General features: G+C 35.1%; 2 protein-coding genes and 1 long non-coding RNA gene across 8 annotated transcripts; 1 reads left to right on the top strand and 2 right to left on the bottom strand.

The window, feature by feature from the left end:
• Nucleotides 1-5,600: 5,600 nt before the first annotated feature.
• Nucleotides 5,601-13,929, top strand: LOC125213376 (WD repeat-containing protein 44-like). 6 transcript variants are annotated; one of them, XM_048113888.1, is made up of 9 exons: nt 5,601-5,891; nt 6,378-7,550; nt 7,635-7,725; nt 7,805-7,983; nt 8,066-8,117; nt 8,477-8,556; nt 8,630-8,744; nt 8,907-9,457; nt 9,599-10,351. In XM_048113888.1, exons 2-8 carry the CDS (start codon nt 6,465-6,467, stop codon nt 9,407-9,409), a joined length of 2,106 nt encoding a protein of 701 aa, XP_047969845.1. In that variant the 5' UTR covers nt 5,601-5,891; nt 6,378-6,464; the 3' UTR covers nt 9,410-9,457; nt 9,599-10,351. The 6 variants fall into 6 exon arrangements, 5 of the variants coding, with proteins under 5 accessions (XP_047969845.1, XP_047969844.1, XP_047969847.1 ...); XR_007174935.1 differs by adding an exon at nt 13,911-13,929 and having other exon boundaries at nt 5,602-5,891; nt 8,907-9,675; XM_048113887.1 differs by having other exon boundaries at nt 5,602-5,912; nt 8,907-10,351.
• Nucleotides 10,599-14,246, bottom strand: LOC125213375 (pentatricopeptide repeat-containing protein At4g04370). The gene is made up of 2 exons (XM_048113886.1): nt 11,838-14,246; nt 10,599-11,164 (listed from the first exon to the last, which is right to left on the bottom strand). Exon 1 carries the CDS (start codon nt 14,228-14,230, stop codon nt 11,951-11,953), a length of 2,280 nt encoding a protein of 759 aa, XP_047969843.1. The 5' UTR covers nt 14,231-14,246; the 3' UTR covers nt 10,599-11,164; nt 11,838-11,950.
• A 344-nt stretch (nt 14,247-14,590) lies between these two features.
• On the bottom strand, nt 14,591-16,112 carry LOC125212472. The gene is made up of 2 exons (XR_007174680.1): nt 15,687-16,112; nt 14,591-14,765 (listed from the first exon to the last, which is right to left on the bottom strand). It is a non-coding gene; the product is annotated as an uncharacterized LOC125212472 (long non-coding RNA).
• Between the last annotated feature and the right edge of the window lie 34 nt (nt 16,113-16,146).

Here is a 16,146-nt window from a genome sequence, read left to right as displayed (position 1 = left end):
TGATCTGTATAATTACACACAAATATCCATTTTCCTTAAGAAAACTAAAGCTAATTGATGTTGGCAAACCGTGATAAAGTAGAATATTCGTAAAACGAATTATCATTTTCAATTATTGCTAGATCAATGATTATATATAATGATGGTTGGTGCTCTGTTGTTATTTATTTTGTAATTATTTCCTTTGGCATAATTCCAGCTAAGGAATCCATAATAAGTTAACATGGTTTGTCTCTTAATTTTGTAGCTCAAAATAAAAAGGCACTATATATAGGGTATATAAAATATAATATAAACAATTATTAAATTTATTCTTGAGTAAAAATAATAGGAGTAGTACTTACGTAATAGTCTTTTTTAGAAATTTAACTATACAATTAACACGACGTACGGTAACTGTGGATATCAAGTAAAAGTAAAAAAAAATTAATACTATTGAATATTTTGTTCACATGACCTTAATTAATTGCTCTTGAGCTTGCTGGGAGTTTGTGTCTATTACATCACTCGTACTATTAGATAATTTGGTCGGAAAATCATAGGAAATAAAAAAGTGCTGGTTTAATATGATTATGGTGAAAGCATCAAAGTATAATGTCTAATTAAAACAGAAACAAGTACTGTAGTACAATAATCGCTTTTGACTTTAGTTATCCTTAACATGCGTCAATGCGTCACACCATAATCAGGCTTTGAGATCTTAATTGATAATTATGTCTACACTTAACCATCAAATCATGGTTTAGGTACACTTCAAGCGACTTGAATTTGTTTTAACTAGATATACTCATTTAAGTTTCAATTTCAACGTAATCCCTCCCCCCACTTCATGCAAATATCGAGAAAATGAAATAATACAAATTAAAATGAATAGATCTCTAGATAATTAATTATGCATATTTTGTATTAGGACGTTCAAAATTATGTGACATATATTATCCTTCGGCAAAACTAACCTTGATTCTCTCTCCAATTATGTTATTTCTTCATTTAACAAACCAGTACTGTCACTTTTTAAAATATTGTGAAATCAAATGTACTTATATCAGAAGATATATATACTCCATAATGTAAGAATATACGGAATTCACTATTCAGCCTATTTACTTAATATCGAAATACTATAATGTAAGAAATGCCAAGACATGCATGTCATGATGATTCGAAATAAAAGGTTACTATTAGTTGCAAAAAAAAACCATAATTGTTTTGTTATTTATCTGTGGACTAACTATAAAAGTCATTTCATCATTTCGAAATCATACTCGCCCCCATTTGACTTTATATGCAAAATAATAGGTGGGGAGCTATATATAGAAAACGACATTAAATGGAATGTAACACAAAAAATCAACATTAAGTTAAATGTAAGTACAATTTTTACAGACTCACTCAAGAAATAGTGGCAAGTGATATTGGACGGTCCGAAACTTTTGTCCCACATGTTTTGTGCCTCGTTATTATTTGATGATATGTACTGTGAATAATTCAACTATTACTATTATAGAATGCAGTATAATTAGATTATTTATTGCTGAATATTGCAAGTCAACAAATTATAGTTTGTTGTAATTATGATATTATGCTAATAATCAGATACTAATATAAAAGTAAATTGATTGTAATATAAAAAAAAATCTTATTTATAGTAGTTCTTCCGATGCAACTCAGATAAATTCATTGTTGGATTCTAAAATAGAAGTTTGGGAGTAATTTTTTATTTTATTTTATTTTGTGTCTATACTAATAAGGCGACTTAGATTAAGAGAATCGGGGAAAATCGGGAAAAATCTTACTTATTTTATTTTATTTTATTTTATTTATTGCGATGGAGTTATTGTCATACTAAAAAGTACAGCGTGTCTGATTGTTTTGGTTCAGAAAATTCATCAAAGAGCAGCCCAAAATTTATTGAAAAAATCCTTCAAAAGTTTTGACGAATGTTAATTAAACCTGATATACTAGTAATACTATTCCATTGATTTCATATCCACACCGATCTGAACAGTGACTTTCTTCTTGGGATTAATAATATCTGGGGGCGTGTGTGTGACCAAAATAGTATGAAATGGTGTTCTTAATTTATATGCTTGGAAATTAAAACAAATATCTTGTGTTCATAATTTAATTGTCAAATACTCCAGTATGCATTTAGTTAAAGTAATTTCAACATTAAAATTTAGACACAACGTTAGTGATACCCAATCTCATTGCCTTACAAAATATAAGTACTACTCCTTCGTCCCAGGTTACTTAGGGCGTTTTTTTGGTTACGTGATTTTAAAAAATTGTGTTTAGTGAGTTAAATAAAGCATAAGAGATACTAAAGTAAGAGGACAAGTGAGAGTAACTCAGTAAAGAAAAAAAGAAAAAAAAAATAAAGTAGGTGTAATTAAATGTTTTATTTTTAGCTAAAAAGACAAATAACTCAGGTAACTTGAGACAACCAAAAATAGAATACTGACTTAAGTAACTTGGGATAAAGTGAGTATATATGAGCCAAAATAAATTTCAAATTGATCAATTAAAACAAGTCTTATTCTTGTTTGGTAGCCTTCAAATTAGACCAAGAAAGATGAACTTTTTGAGTATTTGAAAAGATATTTGCCTCTTTTAGCCTTATCGAGGCTCATGTGATAATAATAATGGTCAAACATGGCACTCTCATTCCCCTTAATGGTCTTATTAAGAATTAGTGTGTGTTTTTTTTCAGAAAAATACTTTACATATTTGTTACTCCACTTCTTTATGCTTAGTCAAAAATAAAGTACAAGTGTGTGTATATATATATATACACACATGAGAAATGATAGTAGTATACTATATCACGCACCATACAAGTTAGCAATTCTTTATTTATAATACCTTATTTATTTTTACTGACGTGATTATTTTTATAAATTACATAAAAATCAATGTTCATTTTATTTATTTTTTATAATTTAAAATGAGCGAATAAATAAATAAATTGAGCTTAAATTTTTATTAAGTTTAATTAATTGTTATTGTGCTAATGAAAATCGATAGCTCGATACACATATTTTTGAATAAACAATTAAAAAGTTAGATAATATTAAAAAGGCAAAACACATTCTTAGGTCCTTATACTTTAATCAAAATGTTCATTAGGTCCTTGTACAATTTTTTCGTTTCAATAAGTCCTTATACTTTTCATAATATTTTTATCAAGTCCTCGTACAATTTTTCGTTTTAGTAGGTCCTTATACTTTTATCATTACTTTCATTAGGTCCTTGTACAATCTTTTATTTTAGGGACTTTTTTACATTTATCTTGGATAATAATCTAAATTTAATTAAACTTAATGAACTTTTTAATATTCCATTATTTAACTTAGCATAGTCTATAAAGATAAAAGTAAAAGATATTTTAAAATAAAAAATTGTATAAGGACCTAATAAAAGTTATAATCAAAGTATAAGGACTTACTAAAACGAAAAAATTGTACGAGGATGTGATGAAATTTATGAGAAAGGTATAAGGACCTATTAAAACCAAAAAATTGTACGAGGACCTAATGAACATTTTGATTAAAGTATAAGGACCTAAGAATGTGTTTTGCCTATTAAAAACAATAGATAGAATTTTGACTAATTAAGGATTGGCATGCTTAAGCTTCAAGATATTACGATTTCTTTAAACTATTCGTGAATTTATTATTCCTCGGTCCTCACATAACGTTTTCTTTTGGTAAATAGCCATAAAATTCATATAAAAAAAAAGGAAAAAAACACAATATATAACAAAAATGAAAAATCATATAGGTCATATAATATATCCATTACATTGCTCTCTACGGATAGATTTAATATCTGTATATTAGTATAGGGCGTGTATAGTTCAAACATATCATTACTATTTACTAGTAATTATTTTACGTACACCAACATTATTTATAGCTGATTTTGAATTTATATATCAACAACAAAAATATTTTGCTCTTATCTTATGGTTATGAGAACTTGACCGAGGATGGTAAGTAAATTATCCTGTTTATTATAGCTATCGCATTAATTAATGAATCGGTCAATAATAAGTGAATTAATTAAATGGAGAGACTTGGAACAATATTGAATTATATTGGTATATGTAGCAATTTGAAAGCTTTGAATTGATATGAAAAAAATTAAGCATAGAAAGTTTCCATATTTGCATGCATAACTATTTTGACTTTCATATGGGGGAATATTTACAAATAAGCCGTGACAATTAGCAACTAGTGAGCGTGACTCGTCATCTCTATAATTGGGTTTTACCTTGACAAAGAAAAAATATACTTACCCACTTCTCCTAAAAAATTAGCCTCATTTTTCAATGGTGTTTTGTGTTTAAATTTTAACCATGTGTATCATTATACAAATATTAATCCTCAAACATTTTACACACAACTCCCCTAAGTGAACACAATTTTGAGTGTAAAATTAAAACTTCAAAGCTTAGAGTGAAAAAAATACTATTAAGTTTATTGTTTGGCGGTATATATCTTTCACGTGGTATGTAAATTATTATATTTAAACCCGGATTAAGAGAACAACATATTAATTGCGGATGAAAAGATTTCCAAAGTTTTATAGTATAAATTATTGATAGATTCAATGAGATCTTGCCCTCTATATCATAATCAGATGGATATGATACCAATATGGAGTACTAACGTTTTCTGTATTAAAACCAAATTTAAATTTTATACACTTTAATTAAATCGAATATGTCGAGAAAGGAAATGTTAGACTAATTAATTGAGAATATCTTTCATCAAATAACCTCAAATAATTTCATATTTTCTACTAGTACTACTTTTTTCACCATACATAATGGACATATATCTTTATTCATCTCAATATATTATAGTTTGAGCGAGATGCAAATAGTAATTAAAAGACATAGCAAACTACAGAATATTTTATTGAGGTACATAGCCAATCCAATCTGAATTCAATTATGGATACAAACAAATCACCCGTATTTATTACTATATTAATAGTACTAATATTTATTTTTTCAGATTTGTAATTTCTTATCATTAAATTGCCGTCATACACTCAACTAAACAAAAAGAAAAGGGAGGAAAACCGCTTACACATTCGCACTAATCTTTTTGTCTTTTCCCCCGACGAAAAATAATTACTATTTTAAACAAATTCTTACATTAGCTTATTTGTTTTTTTCTGAAAACAATCGAATGTTAGAAAATACTCCTACTAATTTACCTATCTGTATTACTCCATTAGTCCTATTATTATTCATTACACACATTCTTAATTAGATCATCTGACACATTTCTTTTTTTAACATTAATCAATCAATTTTAAATAGTGGATTCCTTAAATTCATTCATATGACTTAAACTTTACTAAATACTTATTTCAAGTTTTTAACCATGGATCCTATGTAACAAGTCAAATTTCCTTTTTAACATATTATGACCCTTTTAATAATACTCCTCTACTAGTATTAAATAATGGAGTACATTTCTAATAAATTGCTAAGATAGGAAATATTGCATAAATAATGAGATGGGAAAAATATTGTGAGTAAATTAATTTGGGCATAATTGCAGAAGATACTGTTTATCACACGCACTGTTACACACAAACGAAGCATAAAATCTCGTTTCTCGGTCCATCCATTCACGGATATCAAGGAATTTCTGCTTTTTTCCAATTTCCATTTTCCATTGTTAGTTTTTTTCACCCTCTTTTTTTGGCCCCCTTTGATTGTAAAATGAGCTATGATTTTCTCGAATACCTATTTTCTTTAATGGGCAGTGCTCTCTGTTGCTCTCTTTCTACTTTGTAGAGAGAGGAAACAAACCCCTCGATCCCTCTGTTGCCACTTCCAATTCGATCTCATAAATCTGAATCAAACCCATGTGAGCAAACCTTCCCTTTCTGTGAGTTTTCATTGCAAATGATGTGGCTTACTTGGTGATATTTGTTTAATTCGCCTTTATTGTGATAATTCGTTGTTTGGGGTTTGAAAAGTCTTTGTTTTTGGTGATGGGTTTTCGGTTTCTGGGTTGAATGTGTCTGGGTCTCTGTGTTTTTTCTGGATGAAAAGTTTGTTTTTTTTCTTCAGTATTTTATTTGGTATTGCTGTGTGTGCTATTGATGTGGAAAGGCTAGTTACAATGTGTGTGGTTTGGGATTTGGGATCCATGTTGGATCTATTGTTTATGTTTTCACATGTTTAGTTATCACTTTGTAGTAATTGTTTTATGTTCTTGCTGTTGGGGTGTTTCTATTTTAATATTGTTATATAGTTTTGCTGAAAGCCTTGGTTGTGGTGCTGGTGTATTTGTTTACTCGGTTAATTTTTTATCACTTAATCTGTGTTTCTTCTCTCTGTTTGTTTAAAGGTTTTATATTGGAAAGCAATAAGCACATTGCCTAGGTTTTCAAAAAGAGGGGTTCTCTGTCTTTCTATGGCTTGAACTTGAAAAACCATGGATAGCTGCAGCGACGAGGGTGAAGAGTCGCTGTTTTTTGACGCCCTCGAGCACATTGTGCAAGAGCCTGATGTGCTTTCTAATAACTCATCTTCTGAACATCAGGAATATGAGTTGTGGACTAGCATTCCTCTGAGTGTTAGGGATCGCCGTAGCAAATTCATTAGATGGATGTTGGACCCCGATGCATCTGAAGGGGAAAATTCCGTTGATGCCTGTGAAATCAGCCATGGTGGCGATATTTGCAGAATTGGGGAGGATGTCGAGGCTGTGTTGGGAACTTCAGGTGTAGAAGATAATTCCTGTTCCAGTGTCTCTTCATTGTCTAGTTGGAATGCTGATGATTTGGATATTCCTTGTCGAGTCGGTTCAAATGATGTCAATAGGACTTGCAATGGTGCAACTGAATTTAGGGTGATGCAAAATGTCAGGCTAGGAGAGGTTTGGGCTGGTGGGTTGGACCAGTTTAAATCTTCTGGAAAATTTGAGTCTCAATCCCCTCCCTTGGTTCAGCAACTTGCGAAGGAGGGTAATCGTGGTGCACCTACATTCATTGATAGATTGAGGAATAGGTGGTTGAGTAGATTGCGCTCCATGAATTGTATGATGAGTGTGAGTGTTAAAGACAGCCAAGCTCAGGGGAAAAAGAACTGTAGGGTCAAGGTTCAACATAGTCGGAAAAAGCTAAAAGAACTCTCAGGACTCTTCACAGGACAAGATATTCAAGCCCATCAGGGTTCAATATTGGCGATGAAATTCAGCCTTGATGGGCGGTACCTTGCAAGTGCCGGTGAAGACAAGATTGTGAGAATATGGCAAGTGGTGGAAGATAATAGACCAGCAACAGTTGAAATACTGGATGCGGATCCTTCGTGTGTGTACTTTTCAGTGAACCATCTTTCTGAATTAGCACCTCGCATAGCAGAAAAAGACAGATATGGTAAATCTATTGGGCTGAGACAGACATCAGACTCGGCCTGCATTGTCTTCCCTCAAAAGGTTTTTCGTATTTCAGAGGAGCCGTTGCATGTTTTCAGTGGACACAGCGGGGAGATCTTGGATATTTCATGGTCAAACAATAATGTAGGTGTAATATTTGCAACTTGTTAATGATACCATTTGTTTTTGGTTAAATGGGAATAAGTAGTCTTACATGTTTGCATGCAGTGCCTGCTTTCATCGTCGGTTGATAAAACTGTTCGGTTGTGGAAGGTCGGGGTCGATCATTGTCTCAAGGTCTTCAACCATACAGATTACGGTAAGAACACTTGTATTCCTTTATGAAATGAAATTTTTATCTAAATCTGATTTCTTGCTACTGATTTCCTTGGCTAAAGACCCCATCTTATGCTGTGCAGTGACCTGCGTTCAGTTTAACCCTGTCAATGACAATCTCTTCATCAGTGGTTCAATAGATGGGAAGGTCCGAATGTGGAGTATCAGCGGCTCTAAAGTTATTGACTGGGCAGAAACGAAGGACATAGTCACTGCTGTTTCGTATCGCCCTGATGCAAAGGTCAGTTTATTACCCTGCTTATAAACAGCTTTATATCTCATATGGCATATTTGTAATGATTTTGGGTTTTCTTCTTATACAGGGAGGGATTATTGGTTGTATTACGGGGACCTGTCACCTCTTCAATATATCTGGTAACTTTTTATGGAATACTCAAACTTTCCTCTGATCTAGGATTGTCATTAATTTCTATTTATCTGTTTTCTAATCTTGTTAATGTCATTATTCAGTGATTATCTGTCTAGTTTCAACTCCAATAATTCTTAATAGGTTTATGACCTTTTCATTTCAGTGATAAGTTTTGACCTAGGGACTAATGAATATAGTTTCTAGTTAGCTAGCTTTTTAACATTTGAAGGTCGATTTATCTGGTTTATGTGAACCTTTTGTGATATTTGAAGAAGTAAAATGATTTTGAATTTCAATGTCTCTGTAAGCATTAAAATGGACTCGTATTTCTCAGGAGATTAATTTCTTTTGTTACTTTGATCAGATAATCTCTTCCAGTTGGAGGGACAGATGTGTTTAGCCGGAAAGAAAAAGTCGTCGTGCAAAAGGATAATTGGCTTTCAGGTTAGTTCCGACTACCGAATAACTGACTTTACCTGATTCGAGGTTATTAGTGTGTTTTATTTTTTTTAAATAGTCATTTACAATGATGCAGTTCTTACCACAAAACCCAATGAAATTCTTGGTTACTTCTGCTGATTCACACGTCAGAATTGTTGATGGAGCGTTAAATGTGATAGAAAAATACAAAGGTATATATTTGATTCAATTTTTCGTATTTTGTGGTTACAAGTTATGTATAGATTCAGGTGTTACCTTTTTTTTGTTTTACTTAACTCCTATTTTAGCAGAAAATTATCTTAGACCAGTTTCCCAAATTTCCTTAATTTACTCGTCGATTTCCTTGTGGCCAGGCCTCCGCAATGCAGGGAACCAGCTTTCTGCCTTGTTTACTCCAAGTGGAAAGCATATTGTATCAGCCTGTGAGGATTCAAATATTTATATTTGGAGCTACAATGGAGATGGAGATTCGGCTTTCTCACAACCAAAACTTGTTAGGTCATTTGAATGCTTCTCCGCTGATGCCTCCGTTGCTATCACGTGGCCTGGCATGAAATCTAATTCGCACCTTGACAGCTCAGTTAATCCGTTGCCATTCTTTTCATCCACTGGCTTCTCACTAAGCCAAGAGTTTCCCATCGACTCCAAGGGCTCAGCAACATGGCCCGAGGAAAAGCTTCCCACGCCAAGTCCCCTAGCCTTAAGATATTCCATGAGCAAGTCTGAGTACAAGCTTTTCAGGACTTCTTTCCAGAGTTCGTCGACTTCTCATGCTTGGGGCATGGTTATCGTCACCGCCACATGGGACGGACGGATTAGGTCATTCCACAATTATGGTCTGCCAGTACAACTTTAACACAAGGCAACATCAGTGCTCAAAACTGAATATGATATCCTTTGAAAGGTGCCCTCTGCTAACGATGTTCCCTTTTTTCGTATGTGCATGCAAATTCATTGCACGAGGGGCTGGCAAGCATACCCTATCCATTAAATTGCTACGTATTTTGGGGGTATTCCACAATTGTGAATCATTGGGCTTGTTCAGATGCATGCATTCATTCGAGACCAGACGAGCAATGACAGCTGGCTAAGTCAAATGTTCAAATTCTTGAGAGACCTGAGGTTTGCTATACGGACCCCATCATTTTGTTGCTGGGCTTAATTGTATCGATGATTCTTTCATTTTTTAAATCTCGGTGGATCTTTATCTGCTGGCCCATCTGAGAAACCACGAGGAAGAAACGATCTCTGCTTGAGATTGACGTGCATTATGGAGGTGCTCGTGGGACCGTGTATAGTCTGTTCTATACGTTTTATTCGTGGTGGGACTGCGCTTGAGGAGGGACTGGGGCTGGTGGCCGGAATTTGTCGTAGGAAAAGTAGTGGGGAATGGTTTCTTTGTGGCTGCATTATTGAGTTTTCATTTGTCTGCCATTTTGATTCTTGATGGAAAATAGTTAAGGAATTATAAAGCGTCCATTTCTTAGGCTAACTGCGTTCACTTTGCCTGCTATGTGAGCTTAGTGCTAGTCTTCGGAGACTGTTAGATGTGTCTCCCGGAGGCTGGCTCGACAGCCGGAGGTCAATGCTGCAACATTTGGGATATTGAGATTTGAGATGATTTGATTATGAGTGTAAAATTGAGGGAGTTTATAGTTCAAAAAAAAGGAAAGGAAAAAAGTTTTGATGTTTATGGTGACATTTAATGTAAATACAAAATTTCCGCGTGTATATTTATTCCAGCTACTACAATTGTTAGCTTCAATGGAAGTAGTTTAATATATTACAGTATTTGCAACGTTTTGTGTGTTTTTACTTCTCTCATATGCCTAGAAATATATGTAAGTTTCTTGTGTTATTCTTACTATGATATTGTTGGTGGTGTTATATCTCAATCTGTATCAATTAATAATTGGAATCACTACAAGAAGATGCTACTAATATTTTTGAAACAGAAAATAGCAGTTAAATAGTAGCCGTGATATAGTAATTTAATGGAGCAATATCTAAAGTCTGCACAATCAATAAGAAGAATCAGCAGAGAGTATATTTAAATTAATGGACTTCATAAAATTTATGCTTGAAGTAATGCCCCTTATTTACAACCTCAATGCTTATGAAGTCCCAGACTACTTTAAAAAAGACTAAGAACAACCCAAACTCGGCAGATCAAGATTGGTGTCATATAGAGTGTTTCTGATGAGGTTGTCCATGCATCCTCGGTAAAGCTTTGTGGGAAAGCATTTCCTAGATATTCATCAGTCTCCCTCTAGTTATTAAGGATTACGTGCATAAGTGCATCCAAATCGAAGAAGTACCAGACGAGCACACCCAGCAGGTAATCAATCACAAAATATTGGCTGAATCCGGCCCGCATTATCCTGATCCTGATCTCTGGTTCGTAGTGCATCTGTTCAAATCTTAGGAAGCAAATAAGCACCAATCAAATTTAGCATGAACCCACAGGACTGCTTTACGGTATCATGTTGGCAGATGGATCCCACATATTTTTATAGAAGTCGCAGATGCAACAAGAGAGCCACAGCTATAAGAGTATGTCTTCCTGCTCTAGCATGGCCATCTTGAGCCTCTGGCAGATCAACTGAACTTCCTGCCATAATTGAGATATTGTGAAGGAGACGAGATGGAGCAAAATCTAATTTATCCACATTACAAGCGAACCTCAAGTAATGTAAGGAATAATGAAATTCAATGTCCTTGAATTACAATTGTTAATACATTAATGCAATACAATGGTTGGACACTGCAAACTACATTTCATCAAGGTTAGACTGAAGCAAGGATACACAATTGTCAGGAAATATAATAAAGACTACTAGTATAAATTTCGTACCATTTCTTCTGCATAATAAAGACCAATACTTTTGTAGAGCCCGAAACAAAGATGTCATTTGTATTATCCAGTCATATTTTGGTTGAACTACAGTTCTAAATATTAGTATCAGCTATACAATAATTCAATAAGCAGAAATCAATCCCCACTGCAACTTCTTCAGTGACCAATAACATAACCAAATTCTATATAATCAACATTGAACCTTTAGAAAATAATACTATAAACTTGATAAATGCAGTTATTTTCGATAGTTTTACCAAACCAACCATTATTTTATAACTGGTCTATCAAGCCTTCCTCTATATTGATGTTATATCTAAAGCACGCACAGATGCACCAAATTTCAGCTTGTAACACAAAAATAATTTAGGAGAAGAAATGGATACAATTTCTTGAACACCAGGCTGAAGGAAGTTAAATATATCACCTGTTTCGCCATATGGGAAAGTAAGTTGCCGAGCCTTTCATGCGAGCCAGGTCTGGATCTCCATAAGAGATAGTAAGTCGTAAGAGCAGATACAGAAACAGGAGCTCATTTTCTCAAATGACCTCAATATAGGAAGAGAGATCTTCATATTCTGAAGTTAATGCCAGTCTCTTCATATTATCAGTCAGATTTCTCAATATAAAGACAATTGTGTCATTTTCTGGATGAGAGCTATGTTGCATGAAAAATTGGGTGATTGTACCATGCAATTCAATGATACTCCATGCTGGAGCTTTCCTTAGACCACGAGATTTCATTTGAACCCAAGCTTCTCCCACTCCATCCCACCTGTCCATTGAAGCAAAACTTTGAGCCAACTGCACATACTTACCAGCATCTGCATGCTCAAATTCAGAAATTTCCTCTGCAATGGCATGCCCAAGCACTTCATCATCATTATTCCGGCAAGCGTCAAGTAGTATGCCTAGGACATCAATCATGGGTTTGGAAAACATCTTCCTATAGAAGTTATATGCATCATGTACCCTGCCAGCTCGGCAGAGGAGATCAACAATGCATGCAAGGTGCTCAATCTTTGGTTCGATTTTATGGTTATGTATCATTGACTCAAAATATCTCATGCCACTATCAACCAGCCCATTATGATTGCAGGCATAGAGGACAGATAAAAAGATGACATCATTAAGTGCACACCCACTTTGCAAAAACTCCGAGAACATTTTCAAAGCAGCCTCCCCTTCACCATGACTACCATATCCTGCAATAATAGCAGTCCAGGAAACACTATCGTGCTCTGGCATTATGTCAAAACATTTTCTAGCACAATCTAGGTTGCCACATTTAGCATACATATCAACTAAGGCTGTACCTATCCGGATACATGGTCCAAGACAACTCCTGAGGACATAGTTGTGAATCAACTTCCCCTGATGATATGCCCCAATGGAAGCACATGCTTGGAGAAGAGAAACTACAGTTATAGAATCAGGTTGTTGGTTAGCTGCTCTCATCTCATAAAACATAAACAATGCTTCACTTAAATATCCGTTTTGTGCATAACCAGCGACAACTGCATTCCAGGAGACAACATTCCTCTCATCCATTTTGCTAAAAACAGTAAAACTCTGCTCTAAAAGGCCACATTTTGCATAGAAACTAACAAGAGAATTCTGTAAAGCAATATCCACAGCCATTTTCTGCCGTAAAATGTAGCAATGTATTGATTTTCCATGATGAATAGAATCCAGTAATGCACAAGCTGCAGTAACACTAGCCATGGTTGCAGAGGATGGCCTCATTCCTACAAGCAACATTTTTCGGAACACTCTTAACGCATAATCTGCAGAATCATTCTGTACAAGCCCGGATATCATGGCCGTCCAAAATATTACATCTTTATCCGCTGCTCGCTCAAAAACTTGAAATGCATCATCCACGTTCCTGCATCTGAAATAAAAATATACAAGCGATGTTCCGACATGCTTGTCTAATTCAAATCCAGACGCAATTATCTGACCATGCGCAACTCTTCCCACATCAAGACTGCCCTCTCTTGCCAAAGCAGAGACCAATGATCCAAAGGTCTTCTGATCCGGCTCTAAGTTATTTAACCTCATTTGGGAAAATAAATATAGGACTTTTGTAACATTCCCTACCACAGTAAAAGCATTAATCAAACTATTCCAAGAAACAATATCTCTTCCATCCAACGACTCAAACAACTCGCTAGCATCTTCAACTCTTCCGCACTTGGAATAAGCACTCAATAAACAATTCATCAAAGCCAAGTCACAACTATAACCATGTTTGACGATGCAGGCATGCAGAACACGGGCATGTTCGATCTCTAAAACCCCGGAGAGCAGATTCAAAATGGTGACCGGGCTAGGCGCGATACCTTCATATTGCATAGCGTTGTATAAAGTAAATGCATGTTTAATGTCGCCAGCGTGAGAATGACACCAAATAATGCTGGTCCATGGGACAATGTTTCTGTAAGGCATTCTATCAAACACCTTCTGTGCATAATTAGTGTTGTTGAATTTGGCGTAGAAATTGATGAGTGATGAGGAGATATAAGCGTCGGACGAGAAGCCATTGACGGTGCTGTGCTGGTGGAGATGGAGGCCGAGGGAGAAGAGGCCGAGCGAGGAGCATGCCTTGAGCACGGAAGGGTAAGTGAAGGCGTCTGGATTAATGTTGGGGGATTCGAGCATGGAGGAGAAGGTGGCGATGACTTCGCGGTGGAAGCCCTCGGCGGAAAGGCGGGTGATGGTGGCATTGAAGGGCTTAGCGGTGGTGGCTCCGGCAGCGGTTAGGGGTGGCGCTGATGGCGTCGGAGGGTGGAGGCACCTCAGTTTCAGCTTCTTCATCACTCCAATATTTAATCCGCCAGTTTTAACTATTTAAACTACTCCAATTGTTAGTACTTGTGTTATTTTATTTTGTAAATATAGATTCATACGTTTTGCACATCATAAAAGTTAACAAAGAATAACAACATTATGTACTCGAAAAATAATGCCTTTTGCTAGAATAGTGTAATTCACATTTTTCTAGAATAATTATTTGTGAAACTTCAAGTTTTTAATTAGATAATTGATCATCTGAAGTGAAATGTCATACTTATTAGGCATTTTAACATCTTTATATATTCTCAAAGAAGACAGCAAGACGCTGAGATTAATGGATCTCAAAATATAAGATTATTGAAAAAAATGGAAACATGGAGCTGTAAAAGAGCTATTTTTCCCATGTGAAACCAAGTTGAAAAATTACTACAACAATTATTCAAGTGCAAAAGTAAAAACATCCAACAAAACACCGGCTTTAGTTGGGCTTCACAAGATGTCCAGCCTCCAGACTTTCGAACTCCACATATATATACTGATCCACATCGATCATCTCCTATTTTCAGGCATATGTTAGTAGCAAAGATTTAAATGGATTGAGCAGCAAGCACCCAGGAATGATCTATACAAGCTAACGAAGATCAAAGTTGTTCTCATATAGAAACACTCAGAACGCATGGTTGGTCTATCGACCTCACAGAGAAGCTTTAGAAATAAACTAGATAGCACTTATACACTAAGCGACAAATTTACTGATGTGTCATCCGTATCATTAATAAAAATTAGTATATTGGTGAAGCAAACCTTACCCTTTGAACAATCTTTTATTTGGTTTAGCAGATTTTCATGTTTCAAGCATGAGATCCACGCGTTGGAACTTCATTAATAAACTAAAACAAAAATTAATCCCCACCAGTGCAGGTACTAGGTTCAACGATTTGACATATCAACCATGTATAGTATAAGCAGGCAGTAGACACTAATACTTTAGATAGGAGTTGTTACTTCCCTGCGAACAAATGCAAGGCATTACAAGTTGCAGATTGTATCTATCATGATCTGAATTGCGACCAAGCATTTTATTAGCCAAATATAACATGCTCTTAGACTTTTAATTTCTTAGATTAACGATATTTTAAGCACCCACTTATGTTTTCTCCCCTTTTATATCTTTTAATCTTATTTCCTCAAAACAGGATGAAGTAGATAGACACCTTGAAAAAGACATCTACAAATACCATTGATAAATCTAAGTATGATCTAATCTGAATGAACAACCAAAACTCCATTATAGCAACTGGAAATCATATAGTACTACAAGTATGTGCACAATCATAATCTGATAACAGATACCGTCAGTAATATATCCACTTCCTCAATCACCATATATTGCTCTAATTTCCGCAATAAATTCCAAATTTAAATGAATGATAACAAAATGCCCAAATACATCGCAGAATTAAATGCAATCTCTTACCGATCATGTTCATCGGCGAGGCGATCAGACTGGCAGATTCTCAACGGGCGTGGGAGGATTTTTCAGATTAGCAACGGGATTATTGGGGGCGGCGAAAGAAGAAGTGGTGGAGCTGAAGGAAGGGTAGGAGGTGAGCACGAGGGGGCGATCCTTAGCCTCCTCCGCTTCGTTGTCGTCGTCAGTGTCGAAGGTGGTTAGGTTGACGCAGGAGCAGCGCTCGAGGGAGGCGAAGAACGCCGCCGCGACGCCCATGCCGAGCCATCGCGCCAGGCAATCGACTTTTTCGTAGTACGACCCGTTCTCGTCCTCATTCTCCATTGATTCTTTGAATTTTGGAATTTGGATTGATAATCGATCGGTTGAATTGTGGACGCTTTTAGAGAAATATAATTGCCAAAAATAGGAATAACCCACACACGATCACATCATTATTTATTTTCCAACTTTTAAAATGATCCAT

This window comes from Salvia hispanica, chromosome 3 (assembly GCF_023119035.1).
Source record: "Salvia hispanica cultivar TCC Black 2014 chromosome 3, UniMelb_Shisp_WGS_1.0, whole genome shotgun sequence".
NCBI lineage: Eukaryota > Viridiplantae > Streptophyta > Magnoliopsida > Lamiales > Lamiaceae > Salvia > Salvia hispanica.
Note: the sequence above shows the minus strand (reverse complement) of the source record. Positions and strands in the feature narration are given on the sequence as shown.

Excerpts from the sequence above, each read along its gene's own strand:
- LOC125213376 (XM_048113888.1), top strand. The coding sequence starts at position 6,465 with ATGGATAGCTGCAGCGACGAGGGTGAAGAGTCGCTGTTTTTTGACGCC. Across the intron at positions 7,551-7,634 it reads TTTCATGGTCAAACAATAAT|TGCCTGCTTTCATCGTCGGT; the intron begins GTAGGTGTAATA and ends GTTTGCATGCAG. Across the intron at positions 8,118-8,476 it reads TCACCTCTTCAATATATCTG|ATAATCTCTTCCAGTTGGAG; the intron begins GTAACTTTTTAT and ends TACTTTGATCAG.
- LOC125213375 (XM_048113886.1), bottom strand. The coding sequence starts at position 14,230 with ATGAAGAAGCTGAAACTGAGGTGCCTCCACCCTCCGACGCCATCAGCG.